Genomic DNA, 16138 nt, shown 5'->3' on the forward strand with positions numbered 1-16138 from the left:
AATTCTTTCCATCTCATTTTAAAACTTCTCTCAGGACAGAGAGTGAGAGTCACCATTCTATTCTGTGCTATAGTCCCTTCTCCTCTCCATGAAACTCCTTGTCAGAGCACTGTGTTGGCTGGAGAACAAACGCCAGTAGAAACCCAGCTTTGTTTCTTCCTCCCCTCCTTACCCGGATTTCTCTGCTTTCACGGTAGAAATCCTTCTCTTCCATCTTCTCAAACAGCAGTACTCTTCCTGGCCCAGCAGAACAGGCAAATCCCTTTGAATAGGCTGCAATGGCAAACACCTGGGGCAGTGCCAGCTGGCCGTGGCTGCTGGCCTTCACCACCTGTTCAAAGGAAGGGACTGGGGAGCTGACTGGTGGAAATTCAATCAGGCTGGAAAAGAAAAATAGCATATAAAATCTATAGATTCGGGAGAGCCTGGTTGCCACCCCACTGTTCAGAGAGGGGAGAGCCTTTGCCCCGGAGAGGCAGAGTCCAGGTGGCACCCCGATGCTTGAGAGGGGGTGGGGCTGAGAAAAAGGTGGTCTCCCCAATGGAGCACTCACTCCAGCATTTGGAGAAAAAAAGGGCTGCCGCAAAGGCCGTTGGAAAGGGTTGGATTCCTGCTCTCTCAAGCCCCAAGGATACAACGACATTCTGAAAATGGCTCTCAGACTTTGAAATCTGATGGAGTTTGCCCTGTGGGTTTTAGGAACTGTTCTGGTCCCTTAAACCCTGTTTTCCTTACTGTTTCTCCTAATGGCAATGGGAATGTTTGTTCTATGAATGTCCCTCCTTTGTATATTGGAAGCAGATAACTTGTTCTAAGTTTCACAGGTCCACAGCCAGAGAGGAATTGTGCTTTAGGACAAGACCACGCCTGTGATTGATTTTGATGGGATCTTGTACTTACCTTTTGTTACTGAAATGATTTAAGATTTTGTGATATTGTGATGGGATGAATGTATTTTGTAAATGGGAAGATCATGTATTTTTTGGGGTCCAGGGGGTGGAATTTGCCAGTTTTGGGATATATTATGCCCCCCAAGAAAAAGCCATGATCTTTTAATCCAATCTCATGGGATACTGGGATTAGGCTGAACAGAAGGTTACACATTTGATAGTTCCTTAACTTTGTTTTGGCCACTATTATTATTATTGCCATTATGTTGTTAAGAAAAAAGTGGCTCAGAGGGGTTGAGTTTTCTAAGATCATACCAGTAAGTGGCAGAGCTGAGATTTGAATATAGGTTTCCATTCTTTTCTTCAATTCATTCATTCATTTAACAAATTCACTCATTTAAAAATTAAATATTGATTGGCATTATATTGTATTAATAGCTCTGTGGAATAATGAATGGTAAGTAAGACTGACACAGTTCCTGCCCTCCGAAGCTTATAGTCTAGGGGGAGGACAATGACAGAAGCATGTGGTAAGGATTGTTAGGAGGCAGCTGATTACGATGTGAGCAGGTGACAAGGACGAGAAAATCCTGAGGACAGCTGGGGACAAGGTGCACCTATGTGAGCAGACTTGCGAGAGCTCCCACTAGAGACATGAAGGACAAATGGTGGTGTGTGTGTGTGTGTGCGCGCGTGTGTGTGTATGCGTGTGTACTAGATGGAGGGAGAAAGAACTGCATGTGACCAGGTCCAGAAGTAAGAGCATGCACGGGGCAACCAGGGAACCAAAACAGAGTGTTGTAGAGAAGAAATGTTACTGGAGACTCAAGGAGGGTGAGAGCAGAAGGGCCTCGTGGGCCAAGTAAAGGACTTGGGATTTGCTTGTGAAGCCCTGGACCCACTGAGGATTCTGGGCAGAGCAAACTGGAGAAGGGCAGAGATACACATTAGAAAGGTCTGACAATCACAACCAAAAAAAAAAAAAGGGAGATATCAGTAGCATGAAGGATGGTGAGAACTGGGTGGACTGTAAGTTACTGAGGAAGAAGACCACAATTTGCTGTTGTGATTGAGGGACTGGGCTCTGTAGTTGGATCTGTGTTTGAATCCTGACCTGTCACTTAGTGATGTGATCTTGGGTGAGTCACTTAAGCTCTTTGAGCCTCAGTTTCCTCATTTATAAAATGGGTATGATAATAATATACTACATTGGGTTATAAGACTCAAATGAGAATATATCTAAAGTGCTTAGTGCAGTGTCTGCTACATATAATGGTACATTTCAATATGTACAAGATATCATTATTATTGGTTAGAGCAGAGGTAAAATTGACCACTCTTCCCTGTGCCCCCACTTTGCCCCATATGCCTCCATTAGATTTACCTATAACATACCCTTGCACTTCTTTGTTGGTCTGTTGCCTCCTCCTGAATTGTAAGGTCCTTGAGGACCTGTATCCCCAGCACCTGGTAAGATGCCTGGCACACTACAAGGGTTTGATGGACATTTATTTAATTGATTCAATAAATTGGGCAATGACTAAAAATATATTTTTGAAAAACCATAACTTTGAAGACTAGTCTTACTAAAATGCTTATGATATGAGTTTTGATGTAAAACTAAAAAATTATATCTAGGCTATGGTCATAACTATAAAATTTGGGATTGAATATAGATGGACACTAAAAGAACGAGGAAATGAAAATAGCTGACTTTTAAGATAGAGGGATTATGAGTGATTTTTTAAAGACTGTTATTTTCTGTATAATTATACTAGTACAAGGAGTATATTTTTACAAGTGAACCAACCCAGAAGGACATCCTTACCTCTCCGATTCATGGATCACCTCCAGATTCTTCAAATCACCAGTGGGTTCCTTGACCATTATATTTGTTTCCCAGCGTTGATCTCCAGATTCAAAGAGGAAGAGCTTGCCTGTATCAGTGCCGACGATAATCTTGTCATCAGACAACCAGGCATGGGATAGATAGTTTTGGGGCTCTCCCCTCTGAAAATTGATTTGCTTCAGGGTTCCCTCAGTAAAACGGAGCAGTTTAAAAATCCCATTTCCAGTGACACAAACCTGAGTGTTATCCTGGGGATTGAAGCTCACCTGTAAAATGTGAGAGAGTAAACAAAAAAGAGTTATAAAACTAATCTTGATGGAATTATTTCCCATTTTACTAATTAACATTTATTTCAGGTAGCTCAGGGTATCGTTTAGACACCCAGAAATCAAATCATGTAATTTTGATTCCACAATCATGAATTATATGTGCAGTGCCCATGAGTCTTAAACTAGGAAGTCTACAAAAGTCATCTTGCAAAGGATAAAAAACAGGATGAGCAGGTCTTGACAATAGCCAAACTCTGTGCCAATAAAATGGAATGAAGGCTCAGCTAGAAACATGGAAAAATGAGGGTCTGGCAGGTGTAGTTTGTCCTGTCCAAGCAGAAAGGAATCACATGTCAGGGGGTGCTATGTGGTCTTCTATGAAAGTAGCACTTGTCCCAGGATAGAGTAATGGGGCAGCCATCCTGTCACCCTCACCAGACACTGAGCAACTTGATGGCAGGGGATGCAACTTCTTCATTTCTATATTCCTAGTGCTGGGTTCACAGTGACATCTAATAAATGCTTGCTGGACCTACTTGAGAGATGGTATTCTCTGCTCCGAATAGGAATGCTTTATCAGGGACCACCATGGTCTGGATGAAATACCCTGCATTTACCTGCCTTTAGTCTGATTCTGTGATCACTAAGCAACCTTCTGAGTACTCATTTCACCCCCTAAGTTCTCTGTTAGTAGGAAGGGAATACACTGGATAAATGATGTGAATGTTCTGGCTGTGATGTGCTAGTTTATACATTGGCCTCTTGTGAGTTGAATAACTCAGTGTATGCCTAAGAGACAGATTAGCTAGTATCTCTGAACACGAACAAAACTGAGTTCTTGAACTTGTAAAACTGAGTTCTGGATCCTAGATTGGGGTGACTGCACCAAGAACCCTCTGCCTAAGCAGTCACCCCCTTCCTAATTGGACTTCTTCACTTTGCCATCCAATCACAATAGAAAATTGTGTTCCTAATGTGACTACAATTTCTTTGATAACTTCCTAAAGATCTACCACTTCATATTATATTTTTGAAACCTTCCCACTGCCCAGCAATGCAGCTGGGAAGAGGCCAAGACCAATGAGAGAGAAGTATTCTGTCCATCTAGCTCTGGGCTCAGCCTGTGACCAGAACTGGTTCTGGGCGAGTTAAGAAGACAGGCAAATGTGGGCTTGTTCCACTCCTGACTGTGCTCCTCATTACCCTTGTGATCCTGGGTGAGTTATTAACTTCTCAAAGCCTCAGTTTCCTCACCTTTAAAATGGGGATAATGATAATAATTACCTTAAATGACTGTTGTGAGACTAATTTAAAAATGCATGTAAGAAATGAGCACAGTTCCTGGTACACAGAAATCATTCAATAAAAGGCTGTTCCTATTATTTACAATTTTCATGATTCTTGTCATGCCAGGAGTACCTGGTAGATAGCGTTGTTCTGTGTGTCGGTTCTAACAATGGCCATTACTTTCTGCTTTTCCCATAGCCAATAGACAAGATTTGATTCTGGAGGTGATGCCTGAGCCAAGAGGTATTTGGAGTCTGGAGAAAAAGCCATGCTAACAAATTTCTGAACTGGGAAATCAAAATTATTAAGGATTTTGCGCTTCCGGCAAGGGATGGATGACAGTTCATAAATGGTGATGACAGCTTTTTCTTGCACAGTCTCGGAGATAGCGAGGTATCGCCGATTGGGACTGATGGACAAAGCCAACATGGCTTGACTCTTTTCTGAGCCTGAAAAGAGAAGTAAAAGGGGATAGTGAGGGTAGATCGTGCTTTCAGCAAGAGTCAACATGAACCAAGCATAGGAGTGGGCACTGGTGACACAAGGAGAAAAGCGCATACACAGGTATTATCAATCACTGGCAGTCCCTTGGTACAACTATGTCTTGGATATTATGAAAAGGATGAGGAGGGGTACCTCGCTGAGCTGAGGTGGGAACAGAAGTCAGAGAACAATTCTTGAAGGAGGACAAGGAGGAGAGAACTGGTGTATATGTGGAAGAGGGGGCAGGTGGCAGGAAGAGTTTGGACAAAGTATGGATGTGAGAAATGGCATGGCATGGTGGGAGAACTGCAGAGGACAGTGGGATATTGCCGGCACACAGCATGTGAGTCAGGGGTGACAATATGTGGGCCTAGAAAGGAGAATAGGGTCAGATCATGGAGACCTGTGGGCCCTGAGTGGCTAGCAGTAATCACTCTTCTACTCCAGAGATTGGTACTCTACTGGATTCCTCAGATTCCCTTGCAATTAGGTGGTTTATATGACATTCTGGTCATGAGATGGATGTGAATGTCTTCTGAAGCAGTTTTATGGTAAAGCTTGTGCTTTCTTGAAATCCACTGACAGATGCATTCTATCCCTTTTCCTGGAATGTAGAGATGATGCCTGGAGATGCAGCAGCCATCTTGCAACCATGAGGCAGATAAGCATGAGAATGATCACCAAGGTCCTTTAGAAAGCAGAGCTTGAGGCAAAGATTAAAGTACAAAGTTTGTTTGGGAAAAGCAAGCAGGTCTGCCTTATGATTTCCATGGGCCCCTTCCTCCATTAAAAATCATTAAAAATCATATCTTATGACTACATTTGTATAAAGAGGACCATAATCCAGGCTGGATTCATTATTATATATTCACTATCATTACATTCACTGTCTTTCTGATTTCAAAATAAATTAAAACATTTTCTTGAGCCTCTTCTGTATCATTAGCCCAAGCACAGTGCCTATTGTGCCTAGTGGAAAAGTCAGTCCTAGATGTAAACCCAGGGCAGGCTGGGTGAAGGAGGCAAGGGGAGATGCCAAAGAAAGTGATCTGATGGGACCCCATGTGATGGGACTCCATGCTGCTGCTTCACAGCAAGTACAGCCAGTACACGGGACTTTTCTGGAAGGGTGCAGGGAGTAATTGTGCCTCAGAGAAGAATGCAGGTTCAGGATCACTGAGAGCCATGCACAAGAGTTTGGTCTTCAATGGGTAAGAAAATGGGAAGCCACTGCAAAATTTTAAGATGGTTCAAATGTATGTTTTAGAAAGATCCTGCTAACAGTTTTGTGGAACGCAATCCTGAAGGCAAGGAAAGCAGCCAGCAGGTTATCTCAAGGAATGAGATATGATGGTAGGAATAAGCAATAGGCGGGGACAAAAAGAATGGAGAAGGGAAAGACTAGAGAAATGCTAAGAGCTAAAATCTGTACGACTAAGTGCTTGCCTGGATGAGGGACAAGGGAGAGACAAATAATAAATGACATTAAGGTTTCTGGTCTGGGAGCAGTGGTGTTAACTGAGACAGAATACGGGCTGAAGAAGTCAGGGATGATGGTGAAGATTTTTTCCATCGTTTTTAGTTTAAAATATCTCATCCAAAGATTTGATATTTATCCATGTTCGATTTCTTTTCATACTTAAGTCTTTAATCCATCTTGGGTTCATTATGATAAAAAAAAATATGAAGTGAGGGTCTAAACTGATTTCCATTTCCCCTAAAATCTATCTAGTTGTCCCAGCACTTATCTCTAATGCCGCTTTGATGACATATTAAATTCATGTGTTTACATATATATTATTGGGTTTCTGGGATAGTTATGGAACTATATTGTTTTTGTAATTATATCTTCATCGTGTTTGAATACGAGACAAGGTAGAGTCTTAAAGAGAGGGAGGAAAAAGGAAATGATAAATTTAATTTTGGATGTATATTGCAGGAAGTACATATTGTGGAATGTTCACATAAAGAGGTCCAACTGACAGCTGGATATGATTCTAAAGCTGGGGAAGACATTGAGACTGAAAATACAGATTTGAGGTAAAAGGTATAGTGAGAAGTTAAAACTGAGCACAGATGAGATTGCCTAGAGGAGTCAAAGGAAAATTGTTCACTTCCTCCTTTGGGCCAGCAAAGTAGCTGGCACAGCATTTATCTTACTCATTTGCATAGTCCTTGTGCTGGTTTGGATGTATTACTTCCCCCAAAATGCCATTATCTTTGATGCAATCTTGTGGGAGCAGATGTATTAGTGTTAATTAGATCGGAATCCTTTGAGTTGCATTTCCATGGAGATGCAACTCAATCAAATGTGAGTGAAAAGTTTGATTGGATAATTTCCATGGAGGTGTTACCCTGCCCATTCAGGGTGGGTGTTAATTGGATCACTGGAGTCATATATAGGAATTCACAGACAGAGGGACTCAGAGCAACTGAGAGTGACATTTTGAAGAGGAGCTGTGGCCTAGAGAGGAACGTCCTGGGAGAAAGCCATTTTAAAACCAGAACGTGGAGCAAACACCAGCCACGTGGGCTTCCCAGATAACAGAGGTTTTCCAGACACCATTGGCCATCCTCCAGTGAAGTTACCCGATTGTTGATGTGTTACCTTGGACACTTTATGGCCTTAAGACTGTAACTGGGTAACCAAATAAACCTCCTCTATAAAAGCCAATCCATTTCTGGTATTCTGCATTCTGGCAGCATTAGCAAACTGGAACAGTCCTACTCATTTGAATACAGGCCTGTTTCCACTACAATAATGAGAGCTCATGGTTTGAGTGCATGCTTATCTGTTTGTTGGTTGATTGGTTCATTCATTCATTCAATTCTTTCATTCAATCAATCACCAGACCTACATCTATTGGGTGCTTAATATATGTTGATCAACTCTAGGGTTTGTAAAATGCCTTTGCATTGTTTTAACTCTCTTCTCCATGCAACATTTTCACCTCTTGCATGAATTCCCTATCTTTTGGCCACTCCTTCAAAGCCTCTTTTAATGATTCTACCTCATTTCCCTAGCATTAAATGTAAGAATGCCCCAGAACTCACTCTTTAGGCTTCTTTTTTTATAAATATATTCACTCCCTAAAAGATCACATCTATTCTCACAGCTTTAAATTTCATCTGTATGTTGATGACTCTCAAATTTCTATCACCAGCCTGAACCTCAATTCAATTAATAGCAACTCCATCCTTCTAGTTTCTCCGTCCAAAAAACTTGGTTCTTCTCTTTCTCTCCCTTCCCATATCCTGTCTATGAGGAAATCTGTCAGTTCAGATCCAAGATTTGATGTCTTTTCACCATCCCTATTGTCTACCACCTCTCTATTTGAAGTCACTATTTTCTCTCACCTGGATTACTGCAATAGTCCCTGAGCAGGTCTTCCTTTTTCCATCTTTGCCCCTCCTTAGATCTATTCTCTAAACAGTAGCCAGAATGAGCCTGTTAAAACATGAGTCAGATAATGTTACTCGGCTCAGAATCTCCCATAGCTTCTCATCTCACTTACAGTAAGAGCCTATGACCTACAAGACCCTATGTGAGGTTGTTCCCCACTTCTTCCCTGCCTCATCTCTTGTTTCCCACTCCTCCATTCACTCTACTCCAGCCATACTGGTCTCCTTGCTATTCCCCTAATTCACTAAGCACGCTCTTAATTCAGATCCTTCATTATTTTTTCTGCTCCTGTCCCTACCTCCACCATATCAGCACAGCAATTCCTTTCCAGTCCTTTTGCCTTTACTCAAATATCACTTACTCAATGAGCCCTCCCTCCCCAGACACACTATGTAAGATTTCACTCCCCAACATTTCCTCCTTCCATAGTTCATTTTTTCTTATTAGCATTTATCACTAATTGTACTTATTTTTATCTTGTCTATTGTCACTCTCCCCCACTAGAATGGAAGTACCATGAGGGCAGAGTTTTTTGTGTATCTATTTGACTGGCATACAGCAAGTGCTTCTATTATTTCTGTTAAATGAACAAATGGATAAGTTTGATACTTATAATGATTCGGTGAGGTTATAAAATGGACAGCCAGATTCAAATCCAGATATTTTGATTTCATGACCTTTATGTTTCCCATATCACCATAACCATAATACCCTTAGAATTCGCCAGCAGGGCTCTTTGCCTGGTTCCCATATTTTAGAGTGTCCCTTGGTGGTCCTCCTCAGCTGTACCCATTACCATGAGATGGAATCTTCGGGGCCACCTAGAGTTTGTCTTGCCTCTTCTAAATCATGTTTCAGGTACCTGGGACTCCGGAATTCCCTGCCCAAATGCCCCTGAGTCTGCTGACAAGACCTGCATTGGCTTCTTCCCCAGGTCTGTCTTCTGCACTTGGCCTGGGTCTGAGAGATAGTCAGGGAAGGTTGTTTATGGGAGGTGTGGCAGACTTGAACATGTGGACCTGGGTTATTCACACACATGTGTACAAGCTCCTGGTGGTATAGGATGGAGTTGGGAACAGAAGAGAAGGGGTGTAGGCCATAGAAACAATGAGACTATGAGCATGAAATGAAAAATATAATTGACATAAAAAACTCAATGGATACATTAAATAGTAGGTTAGATACAGCTGAAAAAAGAATCGATGAACTAAAAAATGAATCTAAAGAAATTATCTGGAATGCAACACAGAGACTAAGAAATGGAAAATACAAATTAAGGTTAAAAGACACGGAGGATAGAGTTGAGAAGTAAGGAGTTCCAGAAGGAGATAACAGAAAGAATGAAAAAGATACTATATTCAAAGGGACAACTGCTAAAACTTTTCTACAAATTGTTGAAAGATACCTATCTGCAGATCCAGGAATCCCAAAGAATCCCTGGCATGAAAAGAAAAGAAAATCTATATCTATAAAAAAGACAGAGACAGAAAAGATCCTAAAAGCATCCAGAAAAAAAAAAAAAAAAAGATCACCTACAGAAAAAAGATCTTGATGGCTAATTTCTTAACCACAGCAACAAAACAGAAGCCCCAAAAAATAATGCAATAAGATTTATAATGTGCTGACAAAAGTTTTAAACCCCCCAAAACTACCTTTCAAGAATGAGTATGAGATAGACTTCTGGGAAGATAGAAGAATAAGAGACATAGAGCAAACTTCTCTTCTGTGAAAAGACTAGAGAAAAGGCAGAAAATGCCTGGGACAAAGTTTCCAGGGTACAAGCAGTCAGAGAAGGACTGTCCTCTACAGTATATTGTGAGGACTTGGATGAAAAAGCAGGGAAATTTACATCTGAAAGGATGGGACGAGTTTATTCAACCCAGACCCCCGGGGGCTGGCAGTTTTGAGCTGACTGCAAAGCAGGGGAGGGAGCAGTTCTCCACTTCTGTGCAACCATTTCAGCAATTAGCTGGGGAGATAATCCTTCTCAGCCCTGCAGCTGGGAGCTCCTGTGAGAGAACCTGGGAAACAGAGGACCTGCATTCACTGCACAAAGAAAACCTGATGCATTTATTCTTCCACCACGGACACCCACAGTGTGGACAGGCGAGAGGTGGGGATAAGCAGTGGTGCCACAAGAAAGCACCAGGAGCCCCTCTTCCACCCTAGAGGCTTGTGAGCAGAGGCAGGCAGAGACTGGGGTTTATTTGAGCTGAAGGGTGAGAGGCGGAGCCCCACAGCCTGAGAGTGATCCACTCGGAGGCCCAGGAATAACCAGGCCCATAGTGCCATTAAGCAGACTCCCTGGCAAACTGCACAGGGCCCACCCCCACCCCCACGGCTGGCAGTCCCCACTGCACACAGAGAATGGCTGAGCTGATTGGATTTCTATCTGGTTTGGACCCCACCAAGAGTGCAGTTTCAGTTAGGAAAAAGCTGACTTGAGGTAAGAGGTGGCTCAATAGCACCATCTGCTGGAAAGACAGGGAAAGTCCGCTCAAGAAAGCTGTGATTCTGCCAAATTCTAAATAAACATTCAAATAATCCTGTATTTCCCAAAATAACCTGATCAAGATAAGCAAATGTCCCGAAGTCAACAGAAAACTACAAAGCATATGAAGGCCCAAGAAGATATGGATAAGCAAAGGACAAAAGTAACAAGCTGGAGAAGTCACAGAACTTGGAGCAATTAAAGAAGTATATACAAATTTCCAAAACAACTTCATTGGGTTGGCTAAAGACATAAAGGACACCAAGAAGACTGTAGAAGAGCATAAAGAAGAATTTGAAAGAGTAAATTAAAAAAAAAATAGCAGATCTTATGGAAATAAAAGATACTGTAGATCAAATTAAAAATATACTATACTAGAGACATAAAACAGTAGATTTGAAGAGGCAAAAGAAATAATAAGTGAACAAGAGGAAAAAGCAATTGATTATGAACACACAAAAGAACAAATGGTGAAAAAAAAATTTGAAATTGATATCAGGGAAATAATAGACAACATGAAGCACACAAACATAAGAATCATTGGTGCCCTAGAAGAAGAGAAAAGGGCCAGGAAGAGTGTTTGAAGACATAGTTGGGGAAAACTTCCCAACCCTTATGAAAGACATAAATATGCAAATCAAGGAGCCCAAGGAACTCCAAATAGAATAAAGCCAAATAGACCCACTTCAAGACATATACTAATTAGATTGTCAAATGCTGAAAAGAATGAGAAAGTCCTGAAAGCAGGAAGAGAAAAAAGATTCACTACATACAAGGGAAACCACATAAGACTAAGTACTGACTACTCATCAGGCACCATGGAGGTGAGAAGACATTGGTATGACATTTTTAAGATTCTGAAAGAGAAAAACTGCCAGCCAAGAATTCTCTATCCAGCAAAGCTCTCCTTCAAAAGTTAGGCAGAGTTAAAAATTTTCACAGAGAAACAACTGCTGAGAGAATTTGGTAACGAGACCTGCCCAGCAAGAAGTACTAAAGGGAGCTCTAATGGATGAGAAAAAAGAAAGAAGAGAGAGGTCTAGAGGAGGGCAAAGAACTGAAGAGTATTAGTACGGGTCACTTACAGGAAAAAAAGAGAGGGCAAAAATAGATCTGACAAAAACCAAAGGATAAGAAGGTTGACTCAAGAACTGCCTACACAGTTTGAATGTGAATGGATTAAACTCCACAATTAAAAGACATAGTCTGGCAGAATGGATTAAAAAGTGTGATCCATCAATATGTTGTTTACAAGAGACTTATCTTAAACCCAGTGACACAAAGAGATTGAAAGTAAAAGGATTATTCCACACAAGCTGCAGCCAAAAGAAATCAGGGATAGCTATACTAATATCAAACAAAACAGACTTTAAATGCAAGGTTGTCAAAATAGACAAAGAAAGACACTTTATATTAATAAAGGGACAAATCAACAAGAAGAAATAACAATCATAAATGTTTATGCACCCAATAAAGGAGCTCCAAAGTACGTGAGACAAAAATTAACAAAACTGAAGGCAGCAATAAATGTTTCTACAATAATATGGGGAGACTTCAATACACCACTTTCTTCTACAGATCTAACAACTAGACAGAGGACCAATAAGGAAACTGAGAACCTAAACAATGTGATAAATGAATTATACTTATCAGACATAAATAGATCATTACATCCCCAAGTACCAGGATACACACTCGTATCTAGCACTCATGGAAATTTCTCCAGGAGAAACCATATGCTAGGGCACAAAACAAACCTCAATAAATTTAAAAAGATTGAAATTATCCAAAGCACATTTTCTGACTATAATGGAATGCAACTAGAAATCAATAAACAACAAAGAACCAGAACTTTCACAAATATGGTGGAGGTTAAACAGCACACTGCTAAACAATCAGTGGGTCAAAGAAGAAATTGCAAGAGAAATCAGTAAATGTCTAGAATGAATGAAAATGAGAACACAACATATCAAAACCTATGGGATGCAATGAAGGCAGTGCTGAGAGGGAACTTTATAGCTCTAAATGCATGCATTAAAAAGGAATTTATAGCTCTAAATGCATACATTAAAAAGGAATGAAGAGCTAAAACCAAAGCCTAACTGAACAACTGAAGAAGCTAGAGAATAATCAGCAAGCTAACACTAAAGCAAGCAGAAGAAAAGAAATAACATAGATTAAAGCAGAAATAAATGATCTGGAGAACAACAAAACAAAACAAAACAAAACAAAACGATACAATAAATAAAACCAAAAGTTGGTTCTTTGATAAGATCAACAATATTGACAAACCCTTACCTAGACTGACAAAGTAAAAAGAGAGAAGACTCAAATAAACAAAATCAGAAATGAAAGGGGGGTCATTACTATGGATCCCAAAGAAATTTTAAAAATCATAAGAGAATACTATGAACAACTGTATGCTAACAAACTAGACAACTTAGAGGAAGTGAACAAATTTCTGGAAACACATGAACAACCTAGACTGACCCTAGAAAAAAGACAAGACCTCAACAATCCAATCACAAGTAAAGAGATCCAGTCAGTCTTCAATAATCTTTCCTCAAATAAAAGCCCAGGGCCAGATGGCTTCACAGGGGAATTTTACCAAACTTTCCAAAAAGAACTGACACTATTCCTGCTCAAACTCTTTAAAAATTTTGAAGAAAAAGGTACAGTACCTAATTCATTTTATGAAGCTAACATTACTCTAATACCAAAACCAGATAAAGATGCTATAAGAAAGGAAAACTGCAGGCCAATCTTTCTCATGAATATGATGCAAAAGTTCTCAACAAAACACTTGCGAATCGAATCCAATGATACATTAAACAAATCATACACCATGACCATGTGGGGTTCATTCCAGGCATGCAAGAATGGTTCAACATAAGAAAATCAGTCAATGTAATATAACACACTAACAAATCAAGAGGGAAAAATCAAATGATCATCTCAAGAGATGTTGAAAAACCATTCAACAAAACCCAGCATCCTTTTTTGATAAAAACAATTCAAAAGGGAGGAATTGAAAGAAACTTCCTCAATATGATAAAGGGCATGTTCCAGTTTGCTAATGCTACTGGAATGCAAAACACCAGAAATGGATTGGCTTTTATAAAGGGGGGTTTATTTGGTTGCGCAGTCACAGTCTTAAGGCCATAAAGTGTCGGGTACCTTCACTGGAGGATGGCCAATGGTGTCAGGAAAACTTCTGTTAGCTGGGAAGGCACTTGGCTGGCTCCAAGTTCTAGTTTCAAAATTGCTTTCTCCTGGGACGTTCCTCTCTAGATTGCATTTCCTCTTCAAAATGCCATTCTCAGTTGCTCTTGGGGTGTATGTCCTCTCTTAACTTCTCTGGAGCAAAAGTCTGCTTTCAAAGGCCATCTCCAAAATGCCTCTGTTAGCTGCAGCTCGTCTCTCAGCTACTATGCATTCTTCAAAAGTGTCCCTCTTGGCTTTAGCAAGCTCGCCCCTTCTGTCTGAGCTTATACGGTGCTCCAGTAAACTAATCAAGGCCCGTGCTGAATGGGCGGGGCCACACCTCCATGGAAATTATCCAACGAAAGATCTCGCCCACAGTTGAGTGATCACATCTCCACAGAAACATCCAATCAACAGTCTCCAATCCAATCAACACCAATACGTTTCCTGCCCACAAAAGACTGCATCAAAGACAATGTGATTTGGGGGGACATAATACATCCAAACCAGCACAGGGCATATATTAAAAACCCACAGCCAGCATGGTACTCAATGGTGAGAGACTGAAAGCCTTCCCTCTAAGCTTGGGAACTAGACAAGGATGCCCGCTGCTCTAGTTTGCTAATGCTGCCAGAATGCAAAACACCAGAGATGCACTGGCTTTTAAAAAAGGGGGGTTATTTGGTTACACAGCTCCAGTCGTAGGGCCATAAAGTGTCCAAGGTAACACATCAGCAATCAGGTACCTTCACTGGAGGATGGCCAATGGTGTCTGGAAAACTTTTATTAGCTGGGAAGGCATGTGGCTGGCATCTGCTCCAGAGTTCTGGTTTCAAAATGGCTTTCTCCCAGGACATTCCTCTCTAGGCTTCAGCTTCTCTCCAAAATGTCACTCTTAGTTGCTCTTGGGGCATTTGTCCTCTCTTAGCTTCTCCAGAGCAAAAGTCTGCTTTCAACAGCCATCTTCAAACTGTCTCTTGTCTGCAGCTACTCTCTCAGCTTCTGTGCATCCTTCAAAGTGTCCCTCTTGGCTGTAGCTCCTATTCAAAATGTCACTTTCAGCTGCAATGAGTTCCTTCTGTTTGTCAGCTCATTTATATGGCTCTGGTGATTTAATTTAGACCCACCCTAAATGGGTGGGGTAACTCTTCCATGGAAATTATCCAATCAGAGTCATCATCCACAGTTGGGTGGGGTGCATCTCTACGGAAACACTCAAAGAATTACAATCTAACCAATACTGATACATCTGCTCACACAGGATTACATCAAAGATAATGGCGTTTTGGGGGACATAATACATTCAAACCGGCACACCCGCTGTCACCACTGTTATTCGATATTGTACTAGAAGTGCTAGCCAGAGCAGTCTGGCAAGACAAAGAAATAAAAGGAATCCAAATTGGAAAGGAAGAAGTAAAACTGTCATTATTTGCAGATGATATGATCTTATATTTGGAAAACCTTGAGAAATCGATGACACAGCTACTTGAGCTAATAAACAAATTTAGCAAAGTAGCAGAATACAAGATTAATGCACATAAGTCAGTAATGCTCCTATACACTAGAAATGACCTAACTGAAGAGACATTCAAGAAAAGGATTCTACTCTCAATAGCAACTAAAAAATCAAGTATCTAGGAATAAACTTAACCAAGGATGTAAAAGACCTATACATAGAAAATTACATAACTTTACTAAAAGTAACAGAAGGGAACTAAAAAGATGGAAAAATATTCCATGTTCATGGATAGGAAGGCTAAATGTTGTTAAGATGTCAATTCTACCCCAACTCATCTACAGATTAAATGCAATTTCAATCAAAATTCCAACAACCTACTTTGCAGACTAGGGAAAGCTAGTTATCAAATTTATTTAGAAGGGGAAGATGTCTCAAATTGCTAAAATCATTCTTAGAAAAGAAAAACGAAGTGGGAGGACTTACACTTACTGACTTTGAAGCTTATTATAAAGCCACGTAGTCAAAACAGCATGGTACTGGCACAAAGATAGACATATTGATCAATGGAATCGAATTGAGAATTCAGAGATAGACCCCCCCAGACATACGATCAACTGATCTTTGATAAGGCCCCCAAACCTAGTGAACTGGGACATAGTCTCTTCAACAAATGGGGCTGGAAGAGCTGGATATCCATACCCAAAAGAATGAAAGAGGACCCCTACCTCACACCCTATACAAAAATTAACTCAAAGTGGATTAAAGACCTCAATATAAGAGACAGTACCATAAAACTCCCA

The 16138-nt window shown here is 40.7% G+C and overlaps 1 protein-coding gene across 7 annotated transcripts in view; it reads right to left on the reverse strand.

The window, feature by feature from the left end:
• The window catches only part of CFAP57 (cilia and flagella associated protein 57), a 142213-nt gene that overhangs the window by 120124 nt on the left and 5951 nt on the right, over positions 1–16138 (reverse strand). For all 7 annotated transcript variants that reach the window (XR_005215401.1, XM_037827495.1, XM_037827494.1 and 4 more), the window contains exons 3-5: positions 4428–4744; positions 2719–3005; positions 173–380 (exon numbers count right to left, since the gene is read on the reverse strand). Coding sequence is in view for 6 of the 7 variants with exons in the window: in XM_037827495.1 (XP_037683423.1) it covers positions 173–380; positions 2719–3005; positions 4428–4744 (812 nt within the window). In the remaining variant the exon portion in view is untranslated. The remainder of the gene's footprint in view (positions 1–172; positions 381–2718; positions 3006–4427; positions 4745–16138) is intronic.

The sequence above is a fragment of the Choloepus didactylus genome, chromosome 2 (assembly GCF_015220235.1).
Source record: "Choloepus didactylus isolate mChoDid1 chromosome 2, mChoDid1.pri, whole genome shotgun sequence".
Classification (NCBI taxonomy): Eukaryota; Metazoa; Chordata; class Mammalia; order Pilosa; family Megalonychidae; genus Choloepus; species Choloepus didactylus.